General features: G+C 35.9%; 1 protein-coding gene across 1 annotated transcript; it reads right to left on the reverse strand.

The window, feature by feature from the left end:
- Positions 1 to 5375: 5375 nt before the first annotated feature.
- Positions 5376 to 9871, reverse strand: LOC128549610 (sex-determining region Y protein-like). The gene is made up of 2 exons (XM_053526664.1): positions 9608 to 9871; positions 5376 to 5759 (listed from the first exon to the last, which is right to left on the reverse strand). The coding sequence occupies exons 1-2, from the start codon at positions 9869 to 9871 to the stop codon at positions 5376 to 5378; spliced, it is 648 nt and encodes a 215-aa protein (XP_053382639.1).
- Positions 9872 to 16808: the final 6937 nt, after the last annotated feature.

Below are 16808 nucleotides of genomic sequence, written 5' to 3' on the forward strand. Positions count from 1 at the left end.
AACACTACCACAATGTAAAGGTCATGTGACTGGAAAAAGGGCTGTTTCAACATTGTTCGCGAGAAATGGTGTCAACTAGATTTTGTTTTGTTTTCTAGTTTATTTTTGTTAAATGTAAAAATAACTGCGCGGTACCCGTCAGCTAAACTTTTGAGTTAAAATGTATATATATCTTTATATATTACGCTTATTTTTGTCGCTAATTTTACCTTATTTTTATTTGTTTACAAAAAGAACCACAAAAGAACAAAGTAAGCGGGGGAATTGCATGATGTAGTAGTTGAAAGTAAGATTTTTAACAAGTGTGTCCTTATCTATTTTGTATATTAAATAGTTATTATATAAGAGAGGAGCCTTTATGACCAAGCTGTTTTGAGACACGTTTAGCACACTTAATTGAAGGAAACACTCGTCTTTGTTTGTGTTTAACAGGACAGGTGGAAGACCCCATGATAGGCAGTACTTTAAACCCGCTTTGATACTTGCCATTTAATCTGTTTCGTGGGACCCTTAACTGCGTTTCTCTTGTTGCTTTGCTTTCTGCTAAGGCATTGAGTAAAAGCGAATTAGGGTCTTTTTGACTTTCTGCTATATGTCATACACGGACATTTTCATCATTTCTCCACCGTCTGCAAATTGTTTTCTTCCGTTCTATGTAGGAAGAATTTCTTACCTGACTTTCAATCTATGCGGATTCCGCCATTTAATACCGCTGTATTTGTGCAGCTTTTCTTACCTGACTTTCAATCTATGCGGATTCCGCCATTTAATACCGCTGTATTTGTGCAGCTTTTACCCCCCTTTCTAAGTGTCATTACGGTAAATCTGAGTTTCCGGTTGAATACGATCAATTTTAGCGGTTGCTACCTCACTTATGGAATATTATAGGGATAATACGCATTTGTTGTGTATTAACGTCTGCAGAAACTCGCGGGAATGTTTGTGACCGAGACCGAGGGCAAACCATTTATGTATTACCAGCACGTGAATTGCTTTGTTTGCACACGTTTTTCTCCTTTTAATACACGGGCGGAGACAGTGAAAAAGCAGTTTTTTGCAAGAATATTCCATAATAGGCAGTTCCTGAAAGTCAACTGACATCAGGCTGTTTTATTACATGGACGGAGACAGTGAAAATGCAGTTGTTTTTTTTGCAGGAATATTCTATAACAGGCAGTTCTTGAAAGTCAACTGAGATTAGGCTGTTTTAATACTGTGAGTTTGTGCCCTTGAATGATGTTTCTTTGTTCTGCCTGCTGCAAAAGCATTTCAATTCCGTACATGCGCACATATGGTTTATAAGAGATTTTAGTGTTTTACAAATCGAGTCTTTGTTACAACTGCTTAAGGAATCACCTGGTTATGATAACTTTTATTTACATTGTCCCGTAACTATGGAACATAATGGGGTTTACTGCTCAATATTACTTACTTAACTTACACTCCCGAGTGATGTTTCAATTAGAATCTAATCGTTCCAAGGCCTTACTGTCTAATTGTTTTACTTTATGCATGTATTGGATTGGATCGTTGGCTTTGTATTTTATGTTATATACAGAATGATGTTTTTACTTTACTGTATGCGTTCAATGTCATTTACGAAACGCTACACTTACCAACAAAATATGTATTAAAGTGTTGTAAATTCGACAGTTTTTGTCAAGGACTGTGAGTAATGTCCCTTATGTAATGATAACTAGAAAGCTGTAATCTATCATGCTAAATTTGCTGGTAAATACATCATTGTTTTGCTACCCTTATCAATATTTTTCCACTCTTTTAGATATTTCATACACAAAGAAATGGGACTTTGTGCAGTCAGTGCTACTTGAATAGGTTGATTGCACTAAGTTGATGAATATTCAGACAACACTCTTCAAATGCCATAGCGTGCCTTGTTATAATTAGGTCTTTACTCAGTTACAATAAATCCTGGTTGTGACTTATTTTAATTAATGATATAATTGCTACAGGTCTACCGCTGCTTTCATTTTCCTGTTTCTTTACGTCTTCTTGACATGTGGTACACTTTACAGATGATTATACGAGAAAACTAGCTTTCTGTTTGTCCAGAACTAAGATTTAATTTCATCTATCGGACAGTTAAACTACTTTGACAGTAGAAAACTCATGAAATATCAAATTATTTTGCGAACATGACAATAGAGTCTATTTTAACCTTAATGATTTTGGAAGCCGTTTCAGTGTCTTCCGCTATTAGGGTCTGTTGCATTTGACTTCGCATGAAATGAATGTTCATTTGTAAGGCTTCCTTCAGGATTCTGTGATAATTATATCAATATTACGTTGAGGATAGCTGAAATTTGATAGAAAAAAATTATGAAAATCTGCTTATGATACTAAAAATCCCATTTTTTTGCGTTGTTAAATTTGAAATATTGTTCGTTCACTATAACACTGAAATGGATTAAGTTCTTTTTACGATTCCAAAATTTTATAACAATAATATAAGCGGTCTGTAATGCATAATGAGAAGATAACAAATGGCAGGGAAATATCGTTTCGTTTGGAAATCCTGATATATCTTATAGGTGATTTTTTCTTGAAATATTAATCCGAGGCCACCATTGACTTAAAATAGTTTCTATGGGATGGCATGAAATAATAGAAAGCCGCTTACCAGACAAAGATTAACAGTTACTGTAAATCAACACTATGGTTAAAACCAGACATTTATTATTCCTGATTCTGCCTACACAAATAATTATATAGTGGTCAAATCAAGGATGGTTACATGCATTAGAGAAAACATGTGAAACGTTCTGGTGTAATTATTCAAAATATGCTTACTGTGCAAGAATGAATAGCGTATATGTAAACTGGGTATATCATGCTCATTTTCATACGATCTTTGGGACATGTATTATGTGATGTTGCAGGTCGTATGCACCATTGTGCGTACTTAACAATTTCGTTTCCGCTTAATAACTTAAAAGTGCGTTGATCTATGATTCTCAAACTTGACAAATACATTGCTTATTGGCATTAGATCCGAAAGGTCAACGTTACAATGACTGTTAGTACAAAAATCGTTTCCGGCCTTTATGAGAACCATTTGACTTAAGATCCTCAGACTGGGAAGGCGCATTTCACACCTCTAAAAATTTGTACAGCGATTATGACCGATAAACATAATTATGAACTGGTACAAAAACAAAACACAGCAAATATGCTGTGCAGGGTTTTATAGAGTCGTTAGTACAAGCTTGTAAGGGGTTTTTTAATTATATTATCTAAAATGTTGGGCTAAATATTATAACGAATTGTGGTGTTCGTAAAGTCTCGTGGCAGGTTTGCTGCTCATGTCTGTGTCATTCTACAAACTATACGTTCCAGTATTTGACAGGACAGCAAATTGAATATTCGTTATAATACTGCCTGCCACATAGACCTGCGGAATGGCACATGAAATGTGTCTTTAAAAGCTTTCATACAAAACGGATTCTGATAAGCTTGCAAAGATTCATAGAAGAGAAAAAATAACAAAAGAAAACGCATAATAGAAAAGTACCGACAATATTCTATGAGCATTTCAACAGTATATAACAATGTGATGACAATCAGTTTTTCTCTGGAATATTCCTTTTTCTTCTAGGCGGTCGCAGGTGGAATCCGTCTGAAATAGATTTATAAATCAAGAACTATCCCTAGCGGATATTAGATGAATGTAATATTCTTGAATATGGAAATTGGTCTTTTCTAAATCTGGAGACATTTCTAGCACTCCTGCTTGCGTAATCGGGTTCATAACAGTTTTTGTAAAACTTCATACAGACAGAGAAATATCAGAAATATTTAGCCTCTAAAGACCAAACTCTGGATCACTTTGTAAATTTCTTTCTTGCTTTAATCTCAATGGAGAATTTTCAGGATAATTCCAAATGAAGTGTTGATATGTGGGCTTAACAGTTAAGTCCATAAAGTTAATTGAATTTTACACATTTAAGTTTTAATCTAAGAGAGAAGAAAGGATGTATACAATTATTCAGACCAACAGACTTACTAGACTTTTTACCAAATCGGAAAATAAATACATTTTGAAATTAATACATTCGAAAAACAAAAAATATGTGTCCTTGTCTTTGCATAGTTAAAATGGTAAGGAATAGCAGTGAACTGTGTGTGTACATTTTTAAGTTTCTTTGCTGATTTTGAAGGTAATGTGTCAAAAACTACTACTTGTGACAATGTCCAGACACTGGGGCATGAAAATAATCACTTTGTTAACAAATAGAGTTAGTGTGGGATCATCTGAAGAAATATTGATATTTTGATTACAATCGACAGCTAGTTGTCTTCCTTGTTGTCTCTGTGACGAAAGATTAAGGCAAAGCTTTGTCACAAGCCGGGCTAAAACCCACGATCTCCTTGTTGAGCGACTGTCACCTTTACCATAACACAACCGCTTCCATCTAAACGATTTCATAGGTCAGCGGTTGACCCATATTGCCTTAGAGATCAGTGGGTTAAAAACAAAAGTCACAATGACCTTGCGAAAAAATGGTATTCCATAACAATTCACTTTTGTTTTTAAGTTTAAACCTGTACTACAGACATGGGTAGGTTTAACAGTTATTTGTTTCCGTCTCCAAATGCATGGTCTTGTTCTATGTCCGGGTATTGCTTGTTAGTTCATCTTTCAATTTAAATGAAGCGGTATTTGGAGACATGTGTTTTCATTAAAGTTGGTATGTTGATAAAGGACTGGAAATCATCATGCACGTCCATTTGTTTTGATGCTTCTTCAAACCAACTGATTGCATTGCTTGATTTACCGGATATAGTTTACTGTCCGTTCGTCCGCCAGTCTGTCCAACCTTAGTCACAAAGGCAGAATTCTTCAAAATGTTTGAAAGCACAAGAGATTTAATCATGACATTCGAAATTTGGATAATACTTTCTTCATTATATAGTCGTCCAATTATTAGTCATTTCTTTCGTCTGCCCTTCTGTCTGTCAGACATCCACAAAAGATGGATCCAACTAGAACGTCCAAAATACAAGCGAAGATTTCATGAAAACTGAGATATACATGTAAGGCATTATAGAATAAGTACTGTAACTTATTCCATGTTTTCTGTTTGCCACCCGTTCATCTTTTTGTCTACCAATCTATTCATCTGTCACAATATGTTAATGGCGCAAGTGCTATAACTTTAAAATTACGAGATATTTATTCATATAACTTGTTTTATTGATTTGTGTAATTTGAAAAATATGCAAGTCCTTTTCTTTATTTGCATAGTTAAAAAATAAACTTCAGAATATGCAGGTCATATTCATTTTGCCACGACTTAAATTGTGTATGCTATAGCAACAAAAGCGTATTCCAGTTAGTGACTGCCGGGCGATAGTCATTTTAGGAGGAGTCCATGTAGGTTTACATGTTCATGTTGTACATCATGTAGGTTTACATGTTCATGTAGGTTTACATGTTCCTGTTGTACATCATGTAGGTTTACATGTTCCTGTTGTACATCATGTAGGTTTACATGTTCCTGTTGTACATCATGTAGGTTTACATGTTCATGTTCATGTAGGTTTACATGTTCCTGTTGTAAATCATGTAGGTTTACATGTTCATGTAGGTTTACATGTTCCTGTTGTACATCATGTAGGTTTACATGTTCCTGTTGTACATCATGTAGGTTTACATGTTCCTGTTGTACATCATGTAGGTTTACATGTTCATGTAGGTTTACATGATCCTGTTGTATATCATGTAGGTTTACATGTTCCTGTTGTACATCATGTTAAGCTAAAAATTGTCTCATGCCATCTTTTGGTAATCTTTATTCGCAAAATGTTACTATATACACACCCCTGATATATTCATTCAGTTAATTTAGAGGTATCTAAACTTGCATGAAAACAGAGCCCTTAGTCTGCTGATATATATTGTTTGTAATAAGTACTGCCACACAGGCATTTTCAGGCAAAGGCTGAAACTAGCAGCTATTGGTATAAAACAAATAAGTTACTGGGCAGATTGAAATGGTTTACGGTAAAACGATTCAGGCAGATTTTGTAATGATTTATCATTGGAGAATACAGGCGACATATCAGTGAATTTTACTGTTTTTAAGCAATCTTTGATTGATTGATCCTCCGCCGATTCTGGTCTTTTATTTCACCTTATGCTTGATTTACTATGAGACATGTCCGGAAAATCAAATATAATGAGTGAGTCGAGTTTTATTTGAGGTGAAGTTACATCATGTCTGAAATATTAGCCAAGTAATTTGGATGGCAAAAAGCCTGGAAACGTCTTAACGGCTCCGCTGTCACTTAAATAAATCCGACTGATTCTAAATGAATGCACTACTATCAGGCTGTGCCCAGACAAAATACTGCATTCAAATGAAAGATTTTATTGTTTTAGAGATTGTTCAGATTTGCAGAGTCTTACTTGGAATGGCAATATTTTTGTTTAGTTTGATATAATTTCTTGAAATCATTTTTATTTTTTTACAAAATTTAATATAAATCGACATAGGGGTCTTATTTTTCCAGTTGAAAAAAATTGTACCAGGTTACATTTCAGTCATGATTTTCTATTTTACAGTGGAAACCAATTAACTAATTAAATTGGTTTTTGTGTGCTTTAGTGCCTGACGTGTTCTGGAGTGATTTGTTTGTTTTGAACTAAACTAATTGCAAATTTCTGTAATTGGTAAATTGTATTTTGCCGTTGGCAAGTTAGAATGCACTGGTATAGAAATTTATATCATCGTATCCAAGGTAACGAGTCTTATCAACATGTTAGATGATGTCGGCTATCATCATCTAACTGACTTCCATCGAAAATAGGCATCAGATAGTTTTCATACAACAAAAAAACTAACAGTGGTGTTCAAAAATGTTTAACACTTTGTCATTTTTAATTGCGGGAAATTGTAATCATATACTACTTCAGTGTATATATTTTTTCAATTTCCATGTTAAGGTGTTGAAATCATTTTGAATTGAAACTGGATCTTTTTATACTTTGAGGTGAAATTCTGTGACATTAAATTTATAAAACAGTATTACAATTTAAAAAGAAAATCATGATATTCAAACAATTACTTTGTTTGAAGTTGCCGGATGATTTAGCGGAGGAGCATTTATGGACACGAGTATTTGTCATAAACCATTTGTTTGACTAGTCGCTTTAGAACCCAGTATTATCCCGATTAATAGCGCAACAATTAGTGGAAACTAATGATCCCATAGGACCACACTGAGTACACGGCCACTCATACATTTGTTACATTAGATGATTCAAGAAGTTTATCGTTACTTAAAACCTTATAACATTTATCTGCATATGAAATATTTTCACCAGCCACCGCGGGCACTCTTAAATCTATACGACACACCGAAGTCACATTGCACGAAAAGCAACAAGCAAAGAGCAACAAACCCCAAATCCGCATTGCCTGAAACCATCATGATAATGCAATCCTAGATTTTAATATAAACATATATTCTTAGTCATGTCGTGTTGTGTTTTAAGGAATCATAGTATTACATTCATGTATATTACACGATGGATATATACTGATAGCTGTAGACCAAGCAGTCAACATTTTCTGTGTTACGTGTGATTTCATAGAATACTTGACTGTACAATTAGAGATAGATTTAAAATTGGATTTGTTGTTTAAACGTTTTCACTCATAACCGTAACGAGAGGAGCATAATGCAGATTTTATTCTGACCTTTTCTTTTCATGTATCTGGCAGCTGTAAAGCCGAGCTTAAATGGGTTTTTACAATGTACATGTGTGTGGTTTTATTATAAATCGTTAAAATGGATATCATATTTTTGCTGGCACTCATTCTCCATGAATTATTTATTGTAAATAGAAATGAAATCCATTAACATTTATAAATTTTATTGTTTTGTGTCAGTTTACTCAGTTTCAATACATGTACACATGCAATAAAATATAACACTGTCGATCTGATTCATAAAACATTTATTTACAGTTTTTAATTTGAGTTAATACAACTTCTAAAGCGATTATTAGTTATTTTGCAACGCGACTCGGACACAAAACACACAACAGGCAAAGCATACTGAAGTAGATGTTTCTATTTATAAGTAACTTGTTAAATCATCTAAAAGCTTGAAATATTTAACAAAATAGCATGCTATGCCTGTCGTGGTTTTCTGGGACCATTTGAAAGGAGTTGAGGTAAAAACGATGTTGCTCAAGGGAGGGGCCGTTGTAGAGAGGTTGCACTGTAGTTATTGTACCCGTGAAAATAAAATCCCACCGTAACGACATTCAAATATATATAGTACTTTAGTACTTTAATCGAGATTCAATGGACTCTTGTTTCAACTATCCTTTTGTTAAATGTCGTTACAATGTGATTTAGCTGTAAATGAAACAGTAAGTATATAAGACAAAACATTTTCATTTTTACGTTTTTAATTAGCTAAGGTTTGGCATTAATTTGGCCATGACTGAATGATAGATATTTTAATAAAATCAGATTTTCCCCGATTACGGTAGAAAATCCCAGAATACATTCTGCAGATGCATGTTAGTGTTATGCCAAAAAGGGGCGCGATTTAGATTAGCTAAAGAGTGAGCCTTCCGCCAAAATCTGCGGACTAGCATGAATCTGCGGGATATTAACAAGATAACCGGTCATGGCCATTGCTAGCTTATCAGGACTATATTAACTGAAATTTTGCCAAACATATTTATTATTAAACTGTCAAAACCAGAGTTATAACTGCGTTAGAAAGATTATTTGAATGTAGAGGAATTCTTGGCCCGGAATGATTTAAGCTAAAACCATGTTTGAAACCAGTCAATAGAAAATCTGCTTCTTTCTTATTTGGATATGTCGATAATCGCTTTTCTAAAGTTGTAAGATTAATTGGAGTGATACCGAGGTCCCATATCCCGTTTGTTTGCACCATGAGGTCCTTGTCCCATAAACGGCCTTGGGGCTGGTGCCCTGAAATGAGTGTTAAACGACGGTCTCATTATGTTATGCCTGAATCTGATTTGGTGCTGACCATTCCCAAAGGTCTGGTTAGTGTGACAGTTCATGGAAGGATGGTTACCATGTCACCTTATGCAGGAATGCAGATAAGGACAATACCTTTCGTTGCAAAAACCTAATCTGTTGTAGGCAAAACATTTCTTCTCTCAGCTAACGGACATGCTATTTAACTGATTTGCATGTAATGGTTGCATGAAAAGCATCCAAAGTTCAGGGTCAATCGTCTCCCACTTGGTTGACAGAGCAAGCGACTTTTTGAGCCGGAACTGTTTGTCGTACACCCACCAACCTGTGTATTTACTTACAGCTAAACGGATGTTATAAAAATATTGGAGCATTTGTAGGGTTTCCCCGGGGGGCTTTAAGCCGTAAATATACATATATACTAGAAAGGCATCTGAGCAGATTTCGATTTTTTCCAAAATTTTAGCAGATTGTTCTTTCTTAGCTAATACTAATTCTCCGTCTAATAATTGAAATGTTTGTTTTTGAGAGGTCTGATTGTTCTGGCTATGAAGGAGAGTTTGTAAGTCAACATACTGGCCTAACCAGATTTTTTCCTTAACAGTATTACTGACGTGAGCATCTAATATGCCGTTAGAACAAGTATATAATGGGATATGTTCACCTGATTGTCCCGGGCTGTCCACGTGACCTTCGCTCCTATTCGGCGGTGCCGGCTGTGTTTGCTGACGTTTCCTATTCGGCGGTGACGGTGGTGTTTGTTGACTTTTTGGCTGGCCAGATTTCGGTGTTGCTTGATCCGATGGACCCTTGTTTCCATCCGATGATGATGTATGTGGAGCTCTTTGTGATGTCCGGGCCCGTTTTCGTGGAGGCATGCTCAGTTTGATTAAGTTATGGAAAAAAGCAAAACAATAAATCAATATTCAGTTTAGAGGAATTCAGATCGTAAAGCTACCATGTTTTCTGTTGATGTTTTTGCTTTTATTATAGTTATTATTTGAGCCGCGCCAAGAAAAAACCAACAGTGGCCCCGCGGCCGCAACGACCCAGACCAGCCCGCCCAGGACCCATTCTGTTCGCTGACGGTTTCTCTAATTGTTATAGGCTTTGAAATTGAACAGCATAGAGCCCGACCAGACCGCCCGGACGCGAAGGCCGGCCCGGATCCAATCCGGCCGCAAAAGAACCCCGCCGGCCTTCTCACGGCGCGGCTCATTTATATGACGTCACCTTGATGACGCGTATTCAAATATATACTGTTTACAAAGCAAGTTTAAATGAGGTAGCTCTAGAGCGTTCAATAAATTTATTAGATATCTATTCGAATAGATACTACATTGAACATCTTCCGAAAGTAACAATAAGATAACAGTCGATCTTGATACAAGTTTTAAACATGTACATTTTATTTTCTAAATGTATACTTTTAAAAATTTAACTGTCTACCTCTCGTTCTTGGAATTTGCAGGAAAAAAGACCGCTCCTGAAGCGTGGGCTGTTTATATATGGGGTAAAATGTAGTGGGTGGTTCTAAATTTTTGAAACGGATTATTTGTTTGGATCTTGGGAACCATGCGGTCGCGTGCAAAATAAATGTTGTTCACGTTATATGTCGTAAACATTTTATTCATTCTCTAGTGTTTTTTTTATTTCTTGTAATGAAGAATATAAATACGCTTAATGAAAAACTTGAATGGAATTGTATTTCCGTAGTGAAAGCCTATCAACAAAACTCTATGATGTTCGTCCTAGTTGCGTGATATACTAGATGACTCTAGGGCAAGTGAGTTCGAGCACTCTTTCCTCCTCTAAATAAATTTACTGTTATTTGAATAAGAGTCCCGTAGATCTATATGGATGCTTTACCCTTAACGATTTAGGGAAGCTTCTGGTATTGAAGCGTCTTCTGCACCTTGCACTAGCCTCCAACTAAATTCAATAACAGTATTCTGGAGGAGACGCCAATATGAGTTAATCCCGGTGACAAGAATACTACGAGCTCCGTACGAGTAGGTTTTCAGTCGAATTTTTTAGCAAACGCGTACGGCGTCCGTAAGGACATCGTTGACTCGTACGAGCGTCATACGGATTTTTTTTAACTCGTAGAGGACTCGGGAACTCGGTGAAAGTATTTCACCGAGCTCCCGATTTTCTACGAGCTCGTAGAGATTTTCGAAGTCGGGAGCAGCTCGCAAGAGCCCCGTACAGGAACCGCATGGACCCCGAGGAGCTCGTATGGGCATCGCACGATGTCCATACGAATTCGAAAACTTGCGAGGCTTTCCTATGCTCGAATATCGCAAGGGACTCACACGGTCAACGTACGATGTTCGCACGATATTAAGGTACGGCCGGGCTCCTTGGGAGCTTCGTACGACTTGTCCGATCGTCAGACGTCGCCGAACTGATTTATTCTTATCGCACGGACACCGTGCGGATACCGTACGAGTGCCGTGCGCGCGTTGTACGAACCCAAGAGCACCTTACGAGGTACGAGGTACGGCCGGGCTTCTTGCGAGCTCCGCACGACTTGTCTGCGATGTACGTATGAATATCCTACGATTGTAATCTGTAAAGATCGTATGGAACCCGTAGGTACTATGACCAGAATCTACAATTGTACAGAGACCGTAAGGATTCTAAAACTGGTGGACTCGTAAGATTTTTTAAAACCGTAGGTACATCGTACGGTTTTGTGGCCGATGCATTACTTGTTTGCAAAACAAAGAAGTCAAGGTCGGGTAAACCATTAAATAAACTGATCAAAACTTAAATTACCCTATGTTAATATAGTTCACATTTACTTCCTTGTAACCTAAAAAGTAACAATACGTAAACGTTCCATCAGCTTAATGATTTAGAGGCTTGAAATTAATGTTTATTTCGTATTTGTATGATATGTAATACCAAATATTGACATAATTTTTACTATCGGCTTTTATTATTATTGAAATGTGTAAATAAAGCATTATATTCGCGGTGGTCCTCGTGTGATTTAAGTTTAATTATTTAAACTGGATAGTGAAGATTCGTTAATGGATAGTATTTACTTAGTAAGTAGATATTTCACAAGCAGCTTTATTCGTTACAAATTACATTTAATTTGCTTTTCATGACAAAAGTGTTTGAACGCTTTTCTTTATACTGTGCGGACTAACGCTTGTTTTTATGAAATAATGGAAATGGAATTCATTATATTTTCTTGGTTTTAGCGTTTTATATACAACAGTACAGATGAAATTAAAAAAGACAACATAATTATAAATAAAAACAAGAACTTACACGGCCACATTAGTCAATGCACACTTTAAGCTACGAAACGTGCATGCACTCTGCACTTTAACATACGATCTGGTATTTATAAAGCAAAAATAAATTGTAGTTTTTAAAGTACATTTTCATGTCTTTTTATGTAGAACATATTTTTCAGAACACGTATTTTACATCATAATTATATTAATCATAATCAAGGAAATTTTGACAAAAAACAAGACTAATAAGGAGGGTCCGAAAAGAGGGGACGAAATGGCCATTTTTGAAATCGTCAAGGGATGCGAAATGACCAAAAATGGGGACGAGTTGACTAGAGGATGAGTTGACTGTAAATCGTTTACGGAAGATAAAGTCCGTGTCAAAGTGGCAGAGTTGGCAGGTTTGTAGTCGAACTATGTCGCAGCTTCATTACCAAGGGGATTCAGGTTTATGACGTAAGCTATTTCCACAGGAGTCTTGCAACGGATTATACTGTCTAACAATACAGCTCAGAGCACCTGCACAACCCTTAAGAAAATATTATCTATTCCATTCGAAAACCCTTTTATTATCCACCAATTAAAACGTACAGTTTTAGTCAGCTGTTAAATGACCTCCACCCCTAATATTTAAAGGAAGTAAAGGTGAAATCAGTACCGACCTGAGGCCGGAAAAAAAACACACAAAAAAACTTACTGAAAATAAAAAAAAAGATAACAAGTTGTCCGACGATTTAAAAGATACAATGTCATCAAGCTAATTGTTTCATTGGCAGGCTATACTTAACGGCTTTATCTTGTTGTAGCATCTGTTAGATACGAAACACGACTTCCGTGTTAAAACAAAAAGCAAAAACAGAGCGGTCTATATAATTTTAATATATGTTTAAAGGTCCAATACTAAGGAAAGTGAACATTTTAATTTCTTTTAAAAAGCACGGAAACTATTTCATTTTATTGGAAAATGAAAGTTGGTATGTAGGAATTCGAAATAAATCGCAGTATATGTACAATTATTTTTCTATGAAGTATGAAGAAAGTTAAAAAGACCTGGGGGGTCATTCTGTCGATTCATTGGAATTTCATCATAATACACATACATTTCTTTGAGTTCCAAAGACCTTCTGTAAATTTTGACCTGCCAATCTTCATTATTTAGTGTCTTGCAGAAGTCTATGCACTGGCTATGAAAAAAATTGCCAACTCACTTTCCCTTAGTAATGGACCTTTAATAAACTTTCATCTAATGATTTACTTTATTTGAATAATCAACATTATTACTAACGCGTGTTATGATTATTTTGTGTATATATTGTTATGATTCGGAACATGCAAGGTGAACCATATACGGGACTCCTATACTAACCGAAATGTACTGAGTATCAACTATTTCTTATGGCAACGACCTATAATATCAAGCATATTACGATATTATCAACAGTTTTATTGCTTTCAGCACATCTAATATTCGCTTTGAATAGAACGTACTTTTCCTTGAATGAAATTCTTTAAATGAAAATATTTTATACAATATACACGATGTGTACACGAGAATGGCCACGATTTATTCTACCAGGTACCTCTGTAATGCTGCGTTTACACTTAGCCACGATGTCCACGATTTGAGAGAAGCGTGGTGAGCGTGGGGGCTCGTGGGATCGGACCGTGGTGATCTTGAGGGAACTTGGTGGAATCGTGATGATCGTAAGGATCGTGACAAAATTTTTGACAGTCAAAAATTTTGCCACGATTACCCCGATTTATCTTAAATCTTGAGAGAGCGTAATAGAACGTGGAAATCGTTGTAGAGCGTAATGCAGCTTAACAGACCTTAACGTGGCGCATCAGACCTTGATGCTCCATCGTATGGGGATCTTGGTGAACGTGGAAACACGATTCTAAGTTCCACTAGATCTGCAGGCATCCTTACATAGTTGGCGTTGGAGCCGACATCTTCACACCTGAGTTCTGTGAAAAGTTGTCCCAGTTTGTGCCTTCGGTTTCCACTTAACCATGGTCTCACCCACCAGGTCTTAGGCTTTCTATTTCTTCTTCTCATTTCTCTCTTTTATATCCTGCCCTGTTCCGTCCCTTGTTGCTGCTGCCGACGAGTAACTATTATAGGCATACACGAAAAATGCAAATTCAGCATTTTGGTCAGCTCTTTGATGCATAGCTCGTTCCTCTTTGAAATCTCTGGAGAGAAAGAGAGGATGACCCATGACTCCTATTTATACTCCAATCGTGCTCAAAACGTGACAGTCTTGATCAAATCGTGACCAAAAATCGTAGGAGAGCTTAACAAAACTTGATAACGTGAGGGATCTAAACAGAACGTGACAAAGCGTGATAGCATATCGTGGTAATCGTAAGAGAACTTGAGAGAACGTGATGAAAATCGTGGCAGATCTCGACCAAAATCGTGTTGGTTTCGTAATAAAACGCTGCAGGCAGTAACAAAACGTACTGAGAGCGTAAGAAAGCGTAGGAAAGCGTATTATCACAAAATCCGTGCAATAAATCGTGGAGCTCCGAGCTTTTCCTTAAATCGTGGACATCGTGGATATCGTGGCTAAGTGTAAATGCAGCATAAACGATTTCTATTGTGTAATTTTCAGAGCGCGTGTAAAATAAGTTACTATTTAGTTCAGATATGTCACGATTTCACTTAAGTTGGTTAAAGTAGAAATTTTATGGCATAGATTTTAACATTAGCATTGAAATAAGATATTGACGAAAGACTCTATAGTACAAATAGCATACAATAGTGCAGCTTGTTTTGCAGCTTATTTAATTCCTCCCTAAAGCAGTTATATTGTTTCTGTTTGTATTTATGCATATTTCTCGTCTAGCCAGCTTATTACATGATAGTGTAAGTAAGTAAAAGATAGTGTGTCGAGTCACTAGTCCAAGAAGTCACAAATCCCTCATCTTTAATTATTTATCAAAAATCCTTATACATGATAAGCATTAAACTGCTTCATGCAAGTACGCAAATAATGTCCGCTTGTTGCATTTTAATCAGCATTTAATCAAATTGTTTGGAACATGCCGATCAATGTATGCATTTCTTAAAGAGAGATTTGTTTTATTATTTGAACATATATCTGCACTGTCAAAGGTAACACCGGAAGACTGTGAAGTCCCGGCATAACTACATACTCTCCCTGTTCCACGGATGTTTTTCAGTTAATGCTTAAAGGCTACTTACTTCTGATATAATTTAGCATATTTAATTCACGAACAAAAGATACAAAAAAAAAAAAAACACACACATTCTCTGGGTTACAAGAACAAGTGCATTCAATTAATTAGTAAAATGATAATTGACACATTTTACTTTCGGTGTCGTTTGATCTTTACCGGTTAGTAGATGCAGCAGAGATTTGTTTATGTCATAAAGACAAAGATCTTTTTTTTTAATATGGATCCCTTTAACTCCTAAGGGGACTAAAAGACTCCTTGTCAATCATTATTGACGAGGACAAACAAGGAAAACTGGTGGTCAATGGGGGAAACTTACAGTCGTAAGTCATCCGCATGTCGCCCCAGGGCTTATAAGCTAATAAATCGTTATATACCTCGTATTTGTGTGTGAAAGCAATTGTGCGCAAAATGACATTCTATTTTAGTGTTTTATATCCGTGTCAGCGCATTCATCAACCAATTGAATTTGTATTAAAACGGTCATAGAAAATTATATGGACATTATTTGATATAGCGTACATTTTTATCTGATATTGGTGAGGATTAAGCGTGTATTATCAACAGAAAAGATCGATTAATAACTAATATTGGATTTCGGAGACACTGTCGTGCAGTCACTGGCTACAATCTATGTATAGAAGTTGTACTTTGAAGTATCGGATTAACTGGAGGACTGTTGAATAAAAGAGCGCGGGCGTATGACGTTGAATATAAGATTTATTTTTGGATATCTAATACGTCACAAACAAATGGAACTAAATTGATATGATTCTAAATCGAGGCTGGGAAATCTCATCAGTTTAAATGATTCTGTTTGACAACAGAGAATTTTAGATAAGAGACAACTTTGGAATAAGATTTCTATATCTCTGAGATTTGGAATCTAAATAAGGAGAAAGGATACTCACAAATATAAGGTATTTGTTTCTCTTCATTTACGAATACCGTCGTCTAGATTTCTTATCGCAAACGCGATTAACACCAGTCACGAAAAAAAAAAAAGAACTTGTAATGAAATGTGTATTTTATATTAAAAGTGTGTGTTGCTTTTAATGCAAATTTTTGCAAGTGTTGTTTTTATCAAGGGTATTCAATGTGTTTCTGAGATCGTTCGGGCTGCAGAGTATGGAATTCTGAATTTCAAGCAGATATTAACTGACGCAAAATGTCTTCGAGAAAAACTGATTAAACAAACAACACTATTCCGGGCAACATCGTGCTCTTTTGTGTCATGTTATTCACTAAACCTAAGTACATATTATTTATAAACGTCATTTTCAACCTCAAAAAATGTAAAACCATGTACGTCAGTTTTAAGAGAAATTACATGGTGACTTTTTAGTAGTTTTACTTT

This window comes from Mercenaria mercenaria, chromosome 2 (assembly GCF_021730395.1).
Source record: "Mercenaria mercenaria strain notata chromosome 2, MADL_Memer_1, whole genome shotgun sequence".
Lineage (NCBI taxonomy): Eukaryota > Metazoa > Mollusca > Bivalvia > Venerida > Veneridae > Mercenaria > Mercenaria mercenaria.